Here is an 18,580-nt window from a genome sequence, read left to right as displayed (position 1 = left end):
GGCCTCTTATTTTCTAGTTGACTATCTAGGCAGAAGAACAATAAGCTAAGTTTGTGAGGGAATATTTTTATTTGTTAACTGATGTAAGCTTTTATTTTTCTGCAGTGACTTGCAAGCGTACGGTATATTTTTCGACAATCATGGCCTGTAGTTTAGCTTCTTCTGTATTGGCTTACTCGCAAATCGAAACATTCATATCTACCTATTTTTATGATATACTATATGACATTTATATTGTTACTGTAGGAAAGGGTTCCCTCGTACGATTCGATCGAGTTATTAACGTAGGAGGTATCCGCTACAGAAAATATTTTTGATTTTCCGCTCAAGAAGACGATTACGATTGATTCGTTCTGAAGAGCAGGCGCAGTTGCTCGCAAAACTATAGGATAACAAACAACCTCATTCCCTTTGTCGTTTCAATCATTGAAGTTGTTTCGCTTTTTGTGTTATAAGCCTGACTCTAAAGGTTACACTAAATTGTCTTTTGTATGAAAGTTTGAAAGTTACAATGATCATTATTTTTCCTTGGAGCTTATGGTGGGCTTCTATTATAAACAGTATGACGATGTGTATCACGATACCTAAATATTTTTTACCATTTGTGTATGTCGTTTATGTATTTATCTACTAATTAATAGATTTATCATAGTGAGATACTTTCACAGTATATCCTAGTATGCATGCTTCTGAAACCGAGACTTTTTTGAAAACGCGAATTGTTAACAAGTGTAGCGTCTTCATTCTATAGAAACTGTTGCATAACTAATTATATATTGTATTGTATCAGCAATACAAACCCGTAATATACCGAACTATAATCGATATGTGTTGTCGTTGATTATATGTCAAGCTGTTAAATTATTACATTTTGGTACGATCATCAATTGCTGTGTTCCACGTTGCTGGAACATTCTATAGTTTTTCCACTACGTCCACTAAATTATTACCTATGTAATTCCATTTACTTCGCCGGGAATATCATACGAAACGCTGACTAGATGCTTTACTCCGGACAAGAACGTATCCTTATGAGCTGCTAAAAACACGTTAAAAGCTGACTGTTTTCCTTGTATGTTTCAAAATACGGGATATTCCTTTTGGAATTTTTCTATCCAACATGTTGTTTGTTTCACAGCATAATAGAAACCAACCTGAGATTTACAAGGCCTATCTCCAATATCATCACGTGTAAATTTGTAGCAAGCTATAGCTTAATATAATAAGACGCCGATTAATCTAATAAGATAGATCAGTAGAGTATAATTAGACCCGTATTCCTCAAGAAAGCAGATCATTGTCGGATCCTGTGGACCATTTTTCTTTGATATCGTATTAACTCGCTATTTTCTTTTGCTGCTTTATTGTGACAAAGATTCCCAACCTCGTTACTTCGGAACATGTGGCGAGCCAATACGAGTTGCGATGTACACACAATACTATTCGTGATAGATCGATATTTACATTCTATGTATATACACAGATGTTCGAGCCCTGTGAAGAAAGTAATTACCTTACTTTGACCTCCCCCCCCCCCCCCAAACAAAAACCTCCCATTTTACGGTGTTGTACACTAGCCGCATCGATCCATCTTTGTCCAATACATTTATTGTGTATAGTTTCCTCTAAGTGGCTATACGTGTTACGAATGCGTTGTATAGCAACGCGTAAAGAATAGTTTTAAGGAGGCGGTCTACATAATCTGCCATTGCAATAATAGTATCGTTATCCTTCGTAATGAACTCAGTGCCTTTGGCATACGTTTCAGGGATACGTTTTTCGTATACATTTTATGAATTCGTGTTGTTTTTGTTATTTTTGCTACGGTCGTCTGTTTTACCGGCGCTTCCAATGTCTGTTTCCTCTTCTGAGCTTTGATTCTCCAATCCAGAGTCTGAAATTAGCCAAAAACATCATTGATAATTCTTACTATACATATATGTATTTCATACCTCATTATAAATAAAATGCCTAAGACTTTTGAGTAAAATGAATACCCGTTTAATTATTTGATACCAATATGACACGAGCACGTTTGTTTTCTTGGAGTGAATCAGAAATTTATAGAGCTGATGTTTCTCAAAAATAGGAGTTTTATGTTTTGCAGCCCCTATTCTTGTGAATTTGAAACTCTACCTTCAAATGTTTTAAATAACACTTAAAAACTCAGTTTTTTCCCTAAAAAGTTGCGAAAGCAAAAAGTCCTAATCGGCTATATTAGAACTAAGTATATTTGACCACTACACATGTAAATAATTTGCGAAAATCAATTGAATAGAAATGTTCGAATTTTTCATACCAAAGAGCGTTGTAGTTGGCAGAGTGGTGCCGTGTCCGCCGCTCCCGCTGCTCGCATCCTTTTCCTGACTGCTGGGGCATTTAGTGATGGCATCCGTAGGAACAGATGTGGCCGCCCTGAGCGGGCAGTCAGCGATCAGATGGTCTGATGATTTGCACTGATGGCACCGCTTTGGCAAAGGCCCTTCCCGACATTTTGCGGCAATGTGATTTGCGAATTCGCCGCAATTGTAGCACCTAAGGCAAGTACAAATAATGGCTTTTACAGTATTGTGTAGAACATCTTGTGTGTTACTTAACATGGTTGTTAGTCTACTAAAAGCCTCAGCCTCTTTATGAAGTGTACAATTATATTAAGGGGCAAAACCATTATGCGATTGAAAATATTGGCAGTTCAGTTACAAGGAGTTAGAAAAGCTACATAATTAATAACAATAAGAGAGACGTTTTCAGCGATCTTTCCGATATAAATGTATATTTATATATTTTATTCGAACTCCTCTCGGTTTCTTTAGGCCAAAGTATAAGAACAACCATTTATCATAGTTGTCTTAGAGTTAAAGCAATTTGCAATGGACTAATTAATATATGAGTATAGTGGACTTACCTAACTTTTCGAAACTTCTTTTTAGACATAGGCCTTCGATGAGAGCCTTTGCAGTCGTTAGTTCCTGGCCCACAAACTAAAGTGGCTTCAAGACCTTTTGACGATGCACGACATTCGAATTCCACCTCTTCTTCGTCACCCAGACTGCGGAACCCAGACATCTGTATCACCGACTGTAAATCAGAGAGTTAAATATAGCAGTATGGTTAATTTGAAAATTAGCTTTAAACAAATCATTAAATAGAGTTGTTGCGATGCCTAATTAAAGTATACTGAAAAAATAAACTGAAAAAGCGGTTCCAAAGGAAGGGAGAAGCGTGTGTTTATCTTTTGCCTTTACAGGAACCCTATTTTTAACAACATCAATTCTGTGTAGGTTTTATAGGTAAGTAAATACAAAAGTTAATCAGAATGTAATGGCAACTTTTATGCTTGACGAAAACATCGCACTTCTTGAATGCCAACAACAAAATAATTTATTATTAATCTATTTATTTTGCCTCGTAAAAACTTTTCAGATCTGCTAATAAAAACTCGTCCAACCTGTTTTTGAGACCCTCTTTATTAGCAAATGTATTGTTACGAATTTATTTTGCTAATGACCGGTAAAAGTGAAAATATGTCTCTCTCAAGTTTCTGCGCAGTGACCCTTACGGTCTTTGCAACATATGGCCGTTCGGTGTTTTAAAGAAAACAGGCTTTTACCCGTCAATTGGACGTTTTTTCACATCAGATAGCCTTGTTTACCTAATATAACTGGGCCATATTCAGCCCTTTGTCGACCTTTTTTGGGCATTTTTCCAAAGCTTTTCCAACTCCAACGAATGTTAACTGTGGTCCTCTTTCCCTAAAGATCTGACTTAACTGCTAACTTAAGCATACCTTTTCGAGGTACTCATCATTTTTCTGCTTCATGTTAACGCCGGAATACATTTTCTAGTCACTCATAGTAATTTTTTGTAAAAATATATCTTAATAGTTTTTGGTTGCTTTGTGCTGGGCAAGATGTTGAGAGGCAATGGAAAGTCAAGTTTTCCGATACTTTTTATTCAGTTTATGAAGCACTCAGGTTCCTATTTTTTGGTAAGTTTCATGGAGTAAAAATTATAGACAAGAGTTACAAGATCGCAATTAATATTTTCAGCAAATTTATGAGTCGCTTGCCGGTCGTCTTACTTCACGAGCGCCTTCGGGTGGTCCTTTTTCGCTCCAGATAATCGCAGTGAAGTAAATCATTCAAGTCCAAGACGCTATCTATGAACCGAGCACATTATCCTTAAGCAGCCTCTATATGCGTCATGGAATATACACTGCATATATGGCAGAAATATTCTTGTCCTTAACTGCTTTAGTAGCTTTTTGAACTTGGCAAAAATGAAAATAAAGTTGCCGTTAGACCACATTTTTTACATAAAATATCCACCATTAAAACCCAGACAACGCGATACACTTTTGTCCAACACAAAACCATGGTGGAGACAGGGCGTGCTATCTAGATCTACCTAATTGCTGAAAGCCAAAAGGGACGAAAGAACATCCGAATCGTTACTTTTTGACCAAACTAGTATACATGGTAAATTTATAATTCGTTCTTATAATGTAAATTAATAAAAGTGGACCCGATTTTATTGGAATCAGTATTTTATGATTACTGTGCTTTGTTTTTTTTATGATTTATTTATTTTATGATTGCTGTGTGTGTGATTAGAGCCTCTTTTTGTTTGTTTATTTATATAATATTTAGCTAACGTTTTCAAGCTACGTTTCTATAAAGATGTCAGAATTTCCTTAAGCATTCCATATTTTCCAAAATGGAAAAACTTCTTTTCGTTCTACCCAGCCGCCTTCCTCGAATCATTACACCCCTTTGATTATATCCGCAGCGCGCAGGTTTGCTATCCTGTTCTACGCTTGCGTAAATGCCCGAACGCGACCGCTCACAGGTCACTGGCCTGGCATTCTCTGGTAGAACCCTCACAGCATCCAACAAAACGGCTTCCCTATGCATATGATTTCTTCTATGTTTAGTAGTTGATTTCATCACCTGCTGCTGTCTCCCTTCGTCTTTTGCTCTTTCGATTCGGTTGTTGCTTCTTCGTTGGGTGCCATCAGCATTTGCGCCAATCTGCTCGAACCCGAGTTCGTGATTGCTCTCAAACTAGCGCGCTCGCTCCCTTACTGTCGCTTAAACTTGTGCACGGCCGGCGCGCTTCAATTCCTCCTTCCGCTTCCATTGCTTTACATTCGAGCTCTGTGCGCGTCTCCTGTTCTCGAGGCCACGTACTGATCATAGACGACAAAACACCAATTTGAAGTAAAATTCATTGGAGTTTCCGCCGCTGCCGCTGCTTGTTTGTCATTGACAGACTCCCAGTTCGTCCTCTACGCATGAAATGCCTCTTCACTATTTTTTCAACTGCGTTGTTGATCCAGTCGAGCTTGGCTTAGCCCTGGCCAAAACTGACCTCTGTCTAAGTAAATCTGAACTGACCTCTGTCTAGCTCGGCTTACAATCTCCGTATATATCCTATACATGCTGGGATTTGTAGTCTGTCTTCTCTAGTGCAGGCCGATTTGATGTCCATCTGGCGACCTTGGGAGCAGGCGCGTGGCATGCGATTGTCTATTTGGCCTGGTCATTCTACTGAACGACTGCAGCAGGAGCGAGAGCAAAGGAACGATCTAGCTAGGACAAAAGCCGAATGAGCGCGCTGTCGAGTTCGGAGTGTGAGATATCCCTAAATAATTAGTGCATGTTAAGATACTGGCGAAATAGATCGATCCATTGATTAAACGGATTGTTTTTACATTATTTCTGATACTAGCAGTGCTATATGTGGCGTTAAAAAGATGTTGATTATGCAAACCTCCGTTCAGTAGTACGCTATGGAAGTAGGGGAATCTGTACATTTTTCAGTAGCGACTTTCAAAGGAAGCACGATATGATTAAAATTACATCACATTTTAATTCGCACTCGATATTACACAAGAACTCTACAAGGACAGACTCATCATTGGCTGGATAGTGTAAACGAGAACTTGATCAATTCTCAGGAAGCTTTAAGAAATTTGAGTAACTACGAAAAACTGAAAAATTATAATTATAAACTTATCAACACAAAGTAAGTCATGTTAAAACTCCGCTTACGAAGAAGACGCAACATAACCTTAGATGAAACCATTTAAAATCGGAGAATCAATACGCTATCGCAACACAGCTTGTCCTGTGCGCTTGTTTCTACTACATGTTGTTGTCTCGCTCGTCTCCGTAATATGGCCTTTCGGGTATACTGTTTTCTATCAGGCGAATGTTGTAATAGAGTTCAGTTAGCAGCTGAAACGACTCTTATCGTCCCAGAGGCCCGATTTGACGGCACTACTTATGTTCTCCTGTCACTCGCTTCTTTCTCCTTTCATTCCGTCGGTCGGTCGTCATTTGCTTTCCTCTTGGCATCTCGGTCGGCGGCAGCAGCAGCAGTGTCTTAAGCGGAACGCCGGCCAATTCAGCGTCGTCATCGTTGGCATTGCGTTCCCTTGTCGAACATAGACGAGATAGACTGATCGTTTCAGGGATGACGCGAGTTCCACTTGAGGGGTATCGGGCAAGAGTATAAAGCGACAGCAACTGCCGAAGGTGTATATAGAGGACTTAACGATGGCACACATATACAAATACCGATAGATACCAGCAGCAGCAGCAGCATATCTCAATACCGCACTCGCTCCCACGAGGACGCAAATGTCGGACGAAACACTGCCGCTACTGCTGGCACGCAAAATCAACCAAAATCAAACCGTTTCTCTCACAATTCTCATTGGGCTCAACGGGGCCATTCATAGTCGAAACCTTAGCGGAAATCTCGTTGCAACAATATAGCAAGAGGTTAATCTGAATCCGAAATCTGAGGCATACACATTGCCCTGATTGACATTACGGATAATAGGGCCAACAGCTAGTAACGCCTATTATATTATGTCCGTGGAAATAGCGTTGTGAAGACAGGAAAATTTACATAGAAATTAGCTGGCTGCCTATCTAGCATTGCGACATTTTTCGCGTATTATTTGGATTAAAATTTTTCTCGAAGCTGGCTTGAAGGCCATTAGCATGATAGCAGACGTATTTAACAAAATTATCATCTACTGGCTGGCCACGTGAGCGAAAGTCTTTCATACAAAGCAAAACGAGTACATAAACGACTATTCGGTTCCTTAATAATCCTAAGCGGGAGGGTTAGGTTATGTGAGTTAGCCGTTCAGATGTCTGTCTGGCTGGCCTTATGACTCCTGGGAGACCTAGACCAGCTAAATCGAAGGATTCTGCAGCAGAGTCCCCGAAGGCCAGCTGCAAACGCTCGTATTGCTACCGTCGTCATCTACGCGATTACACTTCGTAACACATTCCGAGTCACATTAAGTATTCCGATTTGTAGCTCTAACCAACTTTCGCTTTAGCGCTGCCTCAACAACGTTAAGGAAAACCTAACGGCAATACTCCTGCTATAACGATAAAAGACTATAATGGCGTGACTTGCGATCTAGGCCGACAGGCCCATTCTTTGTAACGTTGTAGCGACCGAAGTAAGGTCAGTACTGTGAATGAAAGAGACTCTAAATGTAAACAAAAAAATTGATATCGGCTAGGCCCAATATGAATCCGAACTCTTTTTCAGGAGCTGCTCTTAAAGGTGTATCCAAACAAAAAAAAATTCGATTTTTACGTACGCCTAACTTGTATCATTCCTGACGGTGATGTTTATTCGAAGCAATCTTTGTTCGCCTTCATCATGGCGTCAACTCGGGGTTTAAATTCTTACGGGCTTATTTTGCATATTCCCTTTGCAGTTGTGCGAACACCTTTATAATACGACAGCAACATGGTAGCCATACTCACGTAAAATTCCCATCACTTACGAACTGATCAATGCAAAAACATTATCAAAAATACACAAATGGCTTTAGACGGCAAGTATGCATTATTGGTCCGATGTGTGCTCTTTTCGTTCAGCTCTATTGAAGCTTATGCCCCCCTGGAATATTATTTGCGATGCGGGACCCTGTCGACGTGGGGTTACCGAGGAAGCTTATTATCTCGGTAGGGGTTTTCTGCGCGTGCAGAAATAGGGTAAGAGCTGCGTTTCCTGAAATTCCGATGATGAAGCACTGCCGTAGCTGTAGGTTTGTTTACATCTTTTTTGGTGCGAACTTCCATCTAGTAGTACCGCACGAACAAACGCAAGGAGCTGCGTGCGGCGAGGCGAAAAAAGTTCAACTTCAGGCTGGATATCATACAAACGTATATACATGTAATGCGCCACAGTCACAGCCAATATAGAGGAGATAGAAAAAGTAGGTTACGTTTATACCACTACGTTTTGTACAAAGTAATGAAAGTCGTAACTTCTAAATGCTAAATCGGATCCCCAGGGTTAGATTATGAAAGTAGTATTCAATATGTGTGTGCGTGCGTAACAATTGTAAGTTTTGCAAGTAAACCCAAACGTTTACTACTGCGATGGAAGCAATTACTTCAGGCTCAAAATGTACGTAGCTAACGTTCCGTCATGGCAAGAATACACTACTCACGATGTGATTTGGTTTTCTCGTTCCAAATAAAGCAAGGTCAGCTTGCCAATCTTTGGTGCTATCATCAGGTAAACACCACACGATGGTGGTATGTGCAGTGCGTGTTGAGCATAAGCTAACCTAGCATACGATGCTTGGTCGCGCATCATTAGGCAGACGTGTCACCCGAGGCAGTCGAGACAACAGCCAAACATAGGTTGAACCATGTCGACAGGCCAACAGAGGTTTTCGCCGTCAAAAGGTATCAGCATAGCCTCTATGGCCTGTTGTACGCATACTCAGCATCTAAGGATTTTTCGGTTCACTACAACTATTACGGGTATCCGTGAGAAGGGACAGCGCCGTGATGCTACTGCTATTACTGCTGCACGTGCGGTCGACGTTATCCTAGACCAGAGCGAGCACTTAGCTATTCGCTACGCTCGGATACTTTGATCGAAAACACAGAGGCTAGGGTGAAGCCATCAAATAAAATGGCATACCAGCTTGAACTCTAATGTTACAGCGAAGCATCGCCACGGTATCATCTCGATGTGTTTGCTGATACAAGCGTAAGAACGTACCGGAGGTAGAATAGAATAAAGTAACTTAAATTATGGTTAGAGGAGTACAAAATGTGTGCTTTACACATACTATAATGGACGCCTTTATACGACACTAAGAATATTTTCGTAGGCATTTTCTAGCCTTTTCCACCTATCTTTTTGCCTGCCTTGGGAACTGCCCATCGTGTAGAACAGTTGAGATACTAAATTCTGCTAAGGCATTATCAGAAATCCCAAGTAAGAACGACCAACTACTCCTTAATAACGGTGTCATGATTACCACATAGGTCAGCATATTATTGGTGGAGTGACAGAGTCGGCTCAAGTTGGCCCTGATCCGCCCGAGATATCAGTATCTTTGCCTCTCGAAACAAGAAAATGCCCAAACTCATGGAACTTGGCTGCAGTCTATAGCCACTGTACTAGGAACAGCCATACGGTGGAGTAAAGTAAGTGGCGGGAAATCGCAGAAGCACTGCGACTCACTCCTTACAAGTCGCCAGCAGAAGCAACGAAATTGGACGCCCCGCCGATGACTCCGATGATGTCGACAACTCTGCTGCGATTATCGGGGTGCCGTGATCGCCGTAGAAATCATTGAATCAAGTGTGTTGTACTGGTCGCTCCTCGATCGCCGCTTTTTGCTACCAATCGCACACTCAACGATCTAACTGACCGTCAGTGACCTACAGATTGAGCAGCAGCAGTCGAACGGCGTTGCCCGGAGAGGTGCAGGGGTTCGGGGGAGGAGCAATGCAGCCAAGTGGAAACATCGCCACGTCAGCGTCGAGTCGTCCACACGATTAAACAAACCTCGCGCCACCGCTGCTGCTGCTGTTGCTTCCGTTCGGAAAATAGCCAAGGGAGAAAAACCGGCGCAGCTTCGACAACCAACGAAGGAGGGGCAGTCACAACAGATTGATAGTAAGCAAGTATACGGTAATTATAGGAAAGAAGCTTAGACACCTAAAAGTTTCAATAAGGGACCATCAAGCCAGTAAAGCTAAACGAACTGCTATAAAAATTGCGATATGGTTTCTACCATAAACTATAGAAAAATTAGAGTTGAGTAAGTTTTTGGATTTCGTTAAATTCAAGCTAACACGGATAGTATGAACCCATGATCACACGATTTCTCATAATCTCTAAATACGTAAAATGGTGTCTTTTTGCTGAGAACGTTTGCGTCCTTTCTAATAGTGAATAAGCTACTAACTTTCGAAATGTTTCCGTATACAATATATATCAGCATTGGCTAGGTTATTAGGCTATAATATTAAATATAACTATATTACATATTTAACATTGGACGTAGTACGTATCAATTCAGATCATCATCTCTTAATAGTGAGTCATTTATAATTACACAACTAATTATATAATCTATGTTAGAGTAGTTTTGTGTTCCGACCGATAACTGGGGGCCGATAATGTGTTCACTTGCAGTTAATAGTACACTTTGTACCTCGTCAACTATGGCGCTTTTGAAATAGGATTCTATATATAATGTAAAGCAAGCCATAGGTCACTGGTTAACTATAGGCACTTTTGTTGTTATAACAATATTGCCAACTAATCATTAGAAGAGAATGCAGAGTATCAGCTCAGTTTTGCTCATTACTTTTCTGTGTTTGATTACTCTGCGCCCTGATTTCTCTTAGATGATTCTTCTAGAAGAATCAACTTGTCGAACCGTAATTCTCCCGTTAATTTGGAGCTTATTTTGTTTTTGCCCTTGGTCTTCATGATGTTAGGCAAAGCTGTGAGAAGATCGATAGAACTGACAAAGCGTCGGAATCTCAAAAGGGACATTGCCGCCTGAAGCTGGTGACGAAAATAGGGATAAAGTCAACTCGAACAGGAACGACGAATGGGAGACGGCGGAGGCCAAGAGAGTTGTCAATAACAGTCGCTGTTGCTGCTGCTGCCGCCGCCGCCGCTATCGTTGATGCTACTGCTAAGTTCCGATTTGGTTGCTTGAAACTTGAGATTGTAATCCGTCATCAAAAAAGTAGAGAGAAAACGCAACGCCGCGTCTATTCGTTCGTCCGTCCGTCACCGAAACGAGTCGAGACCGTGGGGTAGGAAGGCCGGCCAAATGCCGACACGTTGGGAGCTAGAGCCCTCTGTTGGGACTGCGCCGTTGCCGCCGTCGTTGTGGACCTTGACCGATCCGACGCAGTGGCTATGGCCGTGCTCAGAAGTAGCCGACTGGATGAAATGTTGGTTCATCTGTAAACGAGAGGCAGCAGGGGAAATAGACGAACTAACGGACGGTCGGACGGGTGATCGAAATACGATTGAACGAACCAACTTCGAAACGAGAGACGAAGTAGTCATAGTAATAGCAGTAGTAAGGGAGTTCGAAAAGCGAAGTATCTGGTTTCTGGAGCGTCGAATACGCTGCTTGCTAACCATCTCCACGATTTGCCCGATGTGATACTGTGCTGTAGCATACTAAAGCGTAAAGGAGCAGGATTTCTTCTTTAGCTCAGTGCCGCCGCTCAGTTGCTTCCGGCCGATAAACTAGTTGCTAACCAATAATTTGTAGTTTTATTTTTTTTAGCAAAAAACGCAATGTCCGATTATCATTACGCAATAATCTCATCTCGTTTGCAGCATGTCAATGTACGTACCTAAACATGTCTTTCAGGTCATGGTAACCTACCCTATAATTGCACTTTTATAACCCTAATTTTAATTCTACCTCCGTAATGCGGTTAACCGATATTTTTTGCAAGCTACGAGCGGAGTGAAGAGTGAATCATTTGGAATGTACTTTCCATGTTGATTTCTGAGGAAGCAGAATAAATAATAAGGAAAAAAAAGGCCTTTATCGCGTCGTTCCTGGTACAGCCGATGCTGTTTAGTCTACTTCTGCAGGATTTCTACAAAGCTTTTTATGTCCGATTTTTGAAGGTATAGAGGACTGGTCCTTCGTTCTAGTTGAGCTGAACAGAATGCCGTCCTGGATTATTATTCACTTGATGTACATAGTCCCGAGTGCGAAACAGACGTTCTATGTCCCATTTGGCATCATTAGGTTCATTCGTTGACTTTTGTTTCTGTCACTCTCGTTTGATTTTTCGCGCTACACTCATCGTTTTATTTTGCTTCTGATTTTCGGCGCGTCATGTACTTTACGACGATGTTACCAGGGCCTTCCACTTTCTGTCCACGAATCCTTTCATACGGAAAGTAACAGCAGTTGCTGTGACAGCAGCGGCAGCATCAACACATGTGTTGTTGAGACGTGTTCTGAGCACCGATTTCACTGCTTTCTTTCCAGTCTTCGTTCCTTGCAGTCATTCTCGGCCCTACTTCGTTCATTTTTGTTTCGTATATTTATGCCTGCTTTCCCCCCCCTTTTCCACTTGCCCAACCCCATAATTTCAAATCAGAGCGCGAAACGAGCCAAAAGAGGAAAAGGTGGAACAGCTGGGCAGCCCCTGTGAACAACCGCAAAGGTAAAAGGAACATAATAGAGACGCAATAAACTGAACCCTGAGCAGATTTGGGGCTCTGCCGGCGATGATATACACAGCAACCATCATTAGCTCCTCGATAATTTAGCAGACCCCGGAATAGCTAATCTTCCAACTACCTTTCTGCTACTCTACTTCCAGAAATTCTGTATATTCTTTTTATATGTGCGCATGTGTGCTCCCTTGCATGGCCGAAGTTAACCACTGTTTTCTCTTTTTTACGCCTTCAACCGTTTTCCATGGGGTGGTTCTTCGTGGTTTCCGGTTAGTTCAACGGTGGTATTGTAGTAAATCGCCGAAATCGAATCCTTCTCTGCCGGACCGTCTCTCTTGTGGCAGCGTAGGAAATAGCAATCGCAGACGTAGTAACTCCAAGAAGTCAGAGGGGAAAAAGAAAGTTTGGGGGATGAGGCTGATCAAGGAAGTAAGGTGGATAAAGGTCCGGGTGGGACGGAGGCGGCCTAACTGGTCTAAAAAAAGAGCGGGAGTTACCAAAAAAGGACTGGACTCTTGCATCAGAAGATGGAAGGCGCAGCGAGAAACGAAACTAAACGAAAAAAATATCCGAGGGAAAAACTGATGCCCGATGCAGAATGGCAGCGCGAGCGAGGAGTGGGGCAAGCACATTGGGTTACTGTACGCAGCTTCTACAGTAACTTAAGCCACAGTGGGAGAAAAAGCGTCCATGGAAAACGAAACGGGTATTTCTCTTCAAGGGTAAAGTATAAAAAGGAAAGGATGGTATCTGGATACGGATGTGTGCGCGTATCTGCGTGACGGTGCTGGTTGCTATAAAGAACGGAACTCGAAAGTTCTGATAGCAGCGGCTGGTCGGCGCGCTGGTGGAAGTCTGCCCAAAGGAACGCACGGTTGGTAGGTATAGGATGGCGAAACGAGGCGACGGAGGTTTCGTCGTGGGACTGGAAGCTGGTCATGTAGCAACAACGGCGGTGAGCGTTTGGAGTATTTAGAGAAGAGCTGGGAAAAAGATGGCAATCCTTAGTGGCGGCAGATAAGGCTGCTGTCGAGGCCTGTAGGACCAAGGGGCCAAAGCCATTTCGACGTAAAAACGTTTTTCCGCCGGAAAGGGTGAAACGACTGGCAGCAACTGCCCTGCTGTTATAATTGTTTTATCATTCATTTGATATTCGACAATCAATTCCTTTCTTTCATTTCATCGACGCTATGTAGTTTAACTAATATTGAGAATTTTATTCATTATTGAATGTACTACTTTTACAAGGTGCAATAAAGCATTGGGATTTGAGCCGGCCATATCATTGCAAATGCTGAGCATTTCTGATAATGATGTAACCAGTAATGATAGGATCTGATTTCAAAAAATTTCTGATACTATTTATGCCTAACGAATTGCAGACGAGTTCTACCTATTCAGGGTGATAACTGTGGCGCTTTAATTATTCTGCACCCATTTCTAAATGTCGCCGTTGCTTTCCGCTGTTTTACCCAGCTCACAGAAGCCGCCCCACTGCACACCCTTTCTTGCGGATGGGGGTCGACTTTCCTTTTCCCTCCACTCTACTGTCGTTGCTGACCGCTCGTCGTCCTCCTTCTTTTGCGGAAAAAGAAAAAAAAACCCAAATCTAGAGGTTCTTTCGAGCGGAGAAGGGACAAGAGGCACTTTTTCTAATAAAGCAAAAAGCTTTCCTTTTTGGGCCAAACGTCGCAACGGGACGGCGGATGTGCCGTTACGAAGAAGGGAACGCAGCAGCAAAGGCGGCTGCGGGCTTCTTTCGGTCGAGCAGCCGGCAGTGGGATATGAGCGAAGAGCAGCCCCCCTGTGGCGGTCCACCAGTGACAGGAGCCACCAAGATGTTCGCGATGGCCGCGAAGCTGTCTCGACCTCCGTCTTCAGTCTGCTGTAAGAACAACGCGGCGGCCGCGACAGGAAATAAAAAGTAAGCAAAGAGAAACGAGAGCAAGTGGGAGAACGCTTAGACAGAAGAAGAAGCATTTGCCAATTTTTCTACAAACTCCACGACTTGGCATCAGCACGGATCGGCTGCCGACCCCATACTGCCCACCTCCGTTTACCCCCTTTCTGTCCCCTCTGCAGAAAACTAACCCCCGTACCCGATCGTCCGCCTAAGGCAGGGGTTGCTATAGAAACTATCGATTGCGAACGGACTGGTGGTCATCGCTGTCCGAATTGTTGTTGAACTCGTTCGCTTCGTCTTATCCCTCTTGACGGTTTCTTTTCGTCTCAGCTTTACTGTCATCCACCGATCCCTTCCTATGGCGGCAGCGGTGGCGGGGAGTACAGATACGGCCTCTGTGAGGGCTGCCTAGTAAGCCACTGAGCAAGGCTACAGCAACGACATAGCTAGGTGACTATAATTGAGAACAGCGTCAGATAGATCGGAGAGACGGTTGGGAAAGTAAGTCCGGAATCTAAATGAATTCCACCAAGTGCAATTTTATGGATAGTGAGTACTGAAATCAAAGCGACAAAAAGTGAAAATGAAAAAACTCATAAGGAAACGTACTGGCCAAATGCAAACAACAGCTCAGCAATGAAAGCAATAAGCGAAGGAAAAAGGTTGTTAACTAGAAGGAAAAAGGCGCCAAATAGAAACGGCAGCGTCGGTGCTTTACAGTAGCTCACCCGTGGTCTTCCCGTGAAGGTCGTAGTTAGTCGCTGACGGCCAAGCTCTGAGGGGGGGGGGGGGTCAATGGAAGCTGCGGGATGAAAAACGAAAAGACCAAGGGAACGAAGAAGAGAGAGAAAGGCAGCTAGAACAAATTCGATCTGCACTCTTGAAAAGACACGTCGAGGACTGTTCGAATCCTTAGGGCGAAAACGTCTTCGAATGTTCATGTGGGCAATGTGCGAAGCGTTATATCTGCATTGGAAAAACCTATTTTCTCAGATTTGCAATTTTAATAAGTAATATATTTTTCAGTGACTATTGCAAACAACTGTGAGAAATTCTATAATGGAGTTTCCAAGCAACATGTATAAACTCTTTCAGTATATTGAAGCGATGCACAATAGCCGCATACTATAGCAATGCTTTTGGGCAGCAGAAAATTGTTTAGAGAATGATAACAAGCATAGAAAACAACATGCAATAATCAATTAATACAGAACGCAAAAAACGACTTTGATATTCAACACGGTACGGTCATGCAACATGCAACAGCCTTTAGTGAATATCGTCAAAGTTTCTATTTAGTTGAAAACTTTCCAGGATATATAATGCACCAATTAAATTCATTTGCTATATGCGCTTTTAGCATACGACATCAATTATTCTTTGAAAACCTAAGGCTCTCATCAATCATGTAGCAACTCACCGAGGTTTGATCAGTTTTTCTACCCATATGAGGTTTCTTTCTTTCGTCATCGTCGGCCATCGAAGTCGCTTGATGTTAGCAGTTTGCTCATATTCGTCGAAGATGAAAAATGACCACAACTCGATTTGGCCGAACTGTTTTGATCCAGTGACCCGTTGAGGTGACCCACTGATGTCCCTGAGCTTGGTTAAGCCTTAAGGAGTGCTTTGTGTGCATGTATGCATGCATGCGTGCGTGCGCGCATGCGTGTGTGTATGTGAGCGTTTGGCTGAGCTCCCTGTTTTTAGCCCACATCTTTCTCTAGGTAGTGAAACTTGATTGTCACGATTGCAGGGGAGACACAACTTCTTTTTCTTCTTGTTAGGTCTCACTCCCTTAGTCCGAGGGGTCTTTCAGAGAAGCAGTTTCTGATTGTTGTCTCGCGTCCAAGCTGCGCCAAAGCAGTGGCGTGTCGAAATGAATCGAATTTCATCGCCTTCGATCCGCGCTTAAGTAGAAATAAAAAGGAAAGGCGCAAGTCCCAAAAAAAAGGTCATGACAAGCCAGAGAAGGGACAGCGCAAATATTGCCATAGCTGCGTTCATGAATACGGATTCGGAGGTGTCTTCATCGGGCTTTCTGAGCGTTTCGGATATTTGGCCTGATTGCTCAAGGTGTGTAAGTGCGTCTATATCTCGTTGAACTTCTTTCCTATATTTAAGCCGTATGCATGTCCGTTGCTCTATGAGCTTCTTAGAGTACAGCCAGATAGGACAAAGAGTAAGGCGTAAAACGAAAGGCCAAGTGGGTTGGCGCCGTACGGGTCTACAGAATGGAACCAGTTGGCGTTGATAGTCGCTGCTGTTTCGTTATAAAAATATGAAGAATTGCAGCACCAGTACCACTGTAGGTTATGACAGTGCCATCGTAATGGGAAATTGCGATCTGAGATCGGGCTGCTCAGAATGACGCCAAGATTCTCGACGAGGTCGGTGAGTGGCATCGCTCGCGCTGTCCCGCGCCCTCCCTGCGGGAGACGCGCCATCGTCCGCAGGGAAAACGGTGGATAGGCGTGATGATGTTGGTGATAATGATTGTTACAACAGTGATGATAATGATGTTGAGACAGAATGAGCAGACTCTTGTTCTCTTACTCTGGCACACGCGCATAGATGCTTCCCGCGTGCCAGTTGGCAGAGTCTGATTCTCAGAGTTGAGAGGTTTGAGCTCTACTGCAGATAGGGAGTGAGGATCCGCTAAGCTGGACACCGGTCAGCGACCGGTAGGCCCATCAATCGAGCTAGTGCCTATCCGACGATTCTGCTACCCAGCACCCTCAAAAAAGTGGTTAGTAGCTAGAGACTCAACGAAGAGTAGCCGCGCAGTAGTCAAAGTATAGGCAGTCAATTACATCGATTGATAGTTCGATGGAAAATACGTCTAAAATAGCTGATTGTTAAGAATGACTTCAGGCTATTCTCAGGAGTGCAATTGCTTACCATGCCGACGGACCGAGTTTAAAATACTGCAGTCTCAAAAATAAACAATTATTTAGGATGATTTGCTAACACAGGATTAATTCAGTTATTTGAAATTAGCTTAGCAAGTGTCAACTTATGCAGCTTGATATAAATCAGTTAAAAAAAACCATGTTGGCAAGCAGAGATTTTTAGACTTTCGAATCAGCAGAAACTAGGATCTAGACAAACGTTTACTAACAGAGCTAGATACTTATGCCCACATACAGGATAGAAACAGTAACCTTTTCGTTATAAAAAATTCAGCAAATATTACCATACTTGACTTTTGTGCTGAGAAAGTGGTTAATGCAATCAATTTTAGTTAAAATTAGAGACTAAAAACTAGAGGAAATCCAACAGGGACGTATACGTATCACAACCTTTATAGTATGGAACTTCCGCCAAGAAGGTCCCGTGAAATGACGGCAATCAAATGCCACAAAGCGGGTCTGCATATTTTCTGCGTCAAGCTTAAATTCTAACCCATCGCCGGCTCACAGAAGCCTCACAGCTCGAAACAGCTACAGGGCTTCGCTTTTCAACAACAAAAGTCTAAGGCTTTCCGGATAACGAGATAAACATAATCTTATGTTAAGATTTGACAAATTGATTGAAAAGTATTAAGAATGTAGTAAGTAAATGAATTGAATTAAAACACCTCTTCTTACATAGAGGGCGTATTATACTTTACACTTTTAAGAGCTAATAATACCCATGTAAAAACATAATTATGTATACCTGGGTATGTCACATAAGAATGGTATGCCTTCATTGCGTCTTGTTGACAGAGTCACCGTCATCGGGCGAACACAGAGCATAATGAGTTGCCCTAAACCATATAACAAGTTATCGGTACATCGTAGTAACTTCTAACGCTAATGGCGCCGTAAGGAGCACTGGAGTTGGGTTCTACTTGCCACGATCAATGATCTGTATTATGGGTCGCAAGGTCTCATCAAGTGACTTTCATTATTGGCCCGATCTTATCGTAACAGGCACCTTATTCGTAAAAACAAAGTACCGCAAGCGCCTTCCAGACAATTAAACAAGGCATAGAGGACGTTGCTTGGAGATACTCCAATACAGACACAGCACATAGATTGCTACTGAAACATTCGAACGAAATATCATAGCATCGTTACGGTTGTTACTGGAGAGGTGCATTGTACCTAGAATAGATAGTGGCCCAGTGACGCTTTTGCCGTTCAGGCGCTGGTCTGCTGACGTAACAGCAAGCAACAC

General features: G+C 42.6%; 1 protein-coding gene across 2 annotated transcripts in view; it reads right to left on the bottom strand.

The window, feature by feature from the left end:
- Window positions 1-46: 46 nt before the first annotated feature.
- Window positions 47-18,580, bottom strand: part of LOC111268781 (protein lin-28 homolog) — a 59,540-nt gene continuing 41,006 nt past the window's right edge. For both annotated transcript variants that reach the window (XM_022847968.2, XM_022847969.2), the window contains 3 exons: window positions 2,906-3,078; window positions 2,300-2,535; window positions 47-1,894 (listed from right to left, as the gene is read on the bottom strand). In XM_022847968.2, the coding sequence (XP_022703703.1) occupies window positions 1,791-1,894; window positions 2,300-2,535; window positions 2,906-3,078 (513 nt within the window). In that variant the 3' untranslated portion in view covers window positions 47-1,790. The remainder of the gene's footprint in view (window positions 1,895-2,299; window positions 2,536-2,905; window positions 3,079-18,580) is intronic.

Source organism: Varroa jacobsoni, unplaced genomic scaffold (genome assembly GCF_002532875.2).
Source record: "Varroa jacobsoni isolate VJ856 unplaced genomic scaffold, vjacob_1.0 scaffold_1320, whole genome shotgun sequence".
Taxonomy (NCBI): Eukaryota; Metazoa; Arthropoda; class Arachnida; order Mesostigmata; family Varroidae; genus Varroa; species Varroa jacobsoni.
Note: the sequence above shows the minus strand (reverse complement) of the source record. Positions and strands in the feature narration are given on the sequence as shown.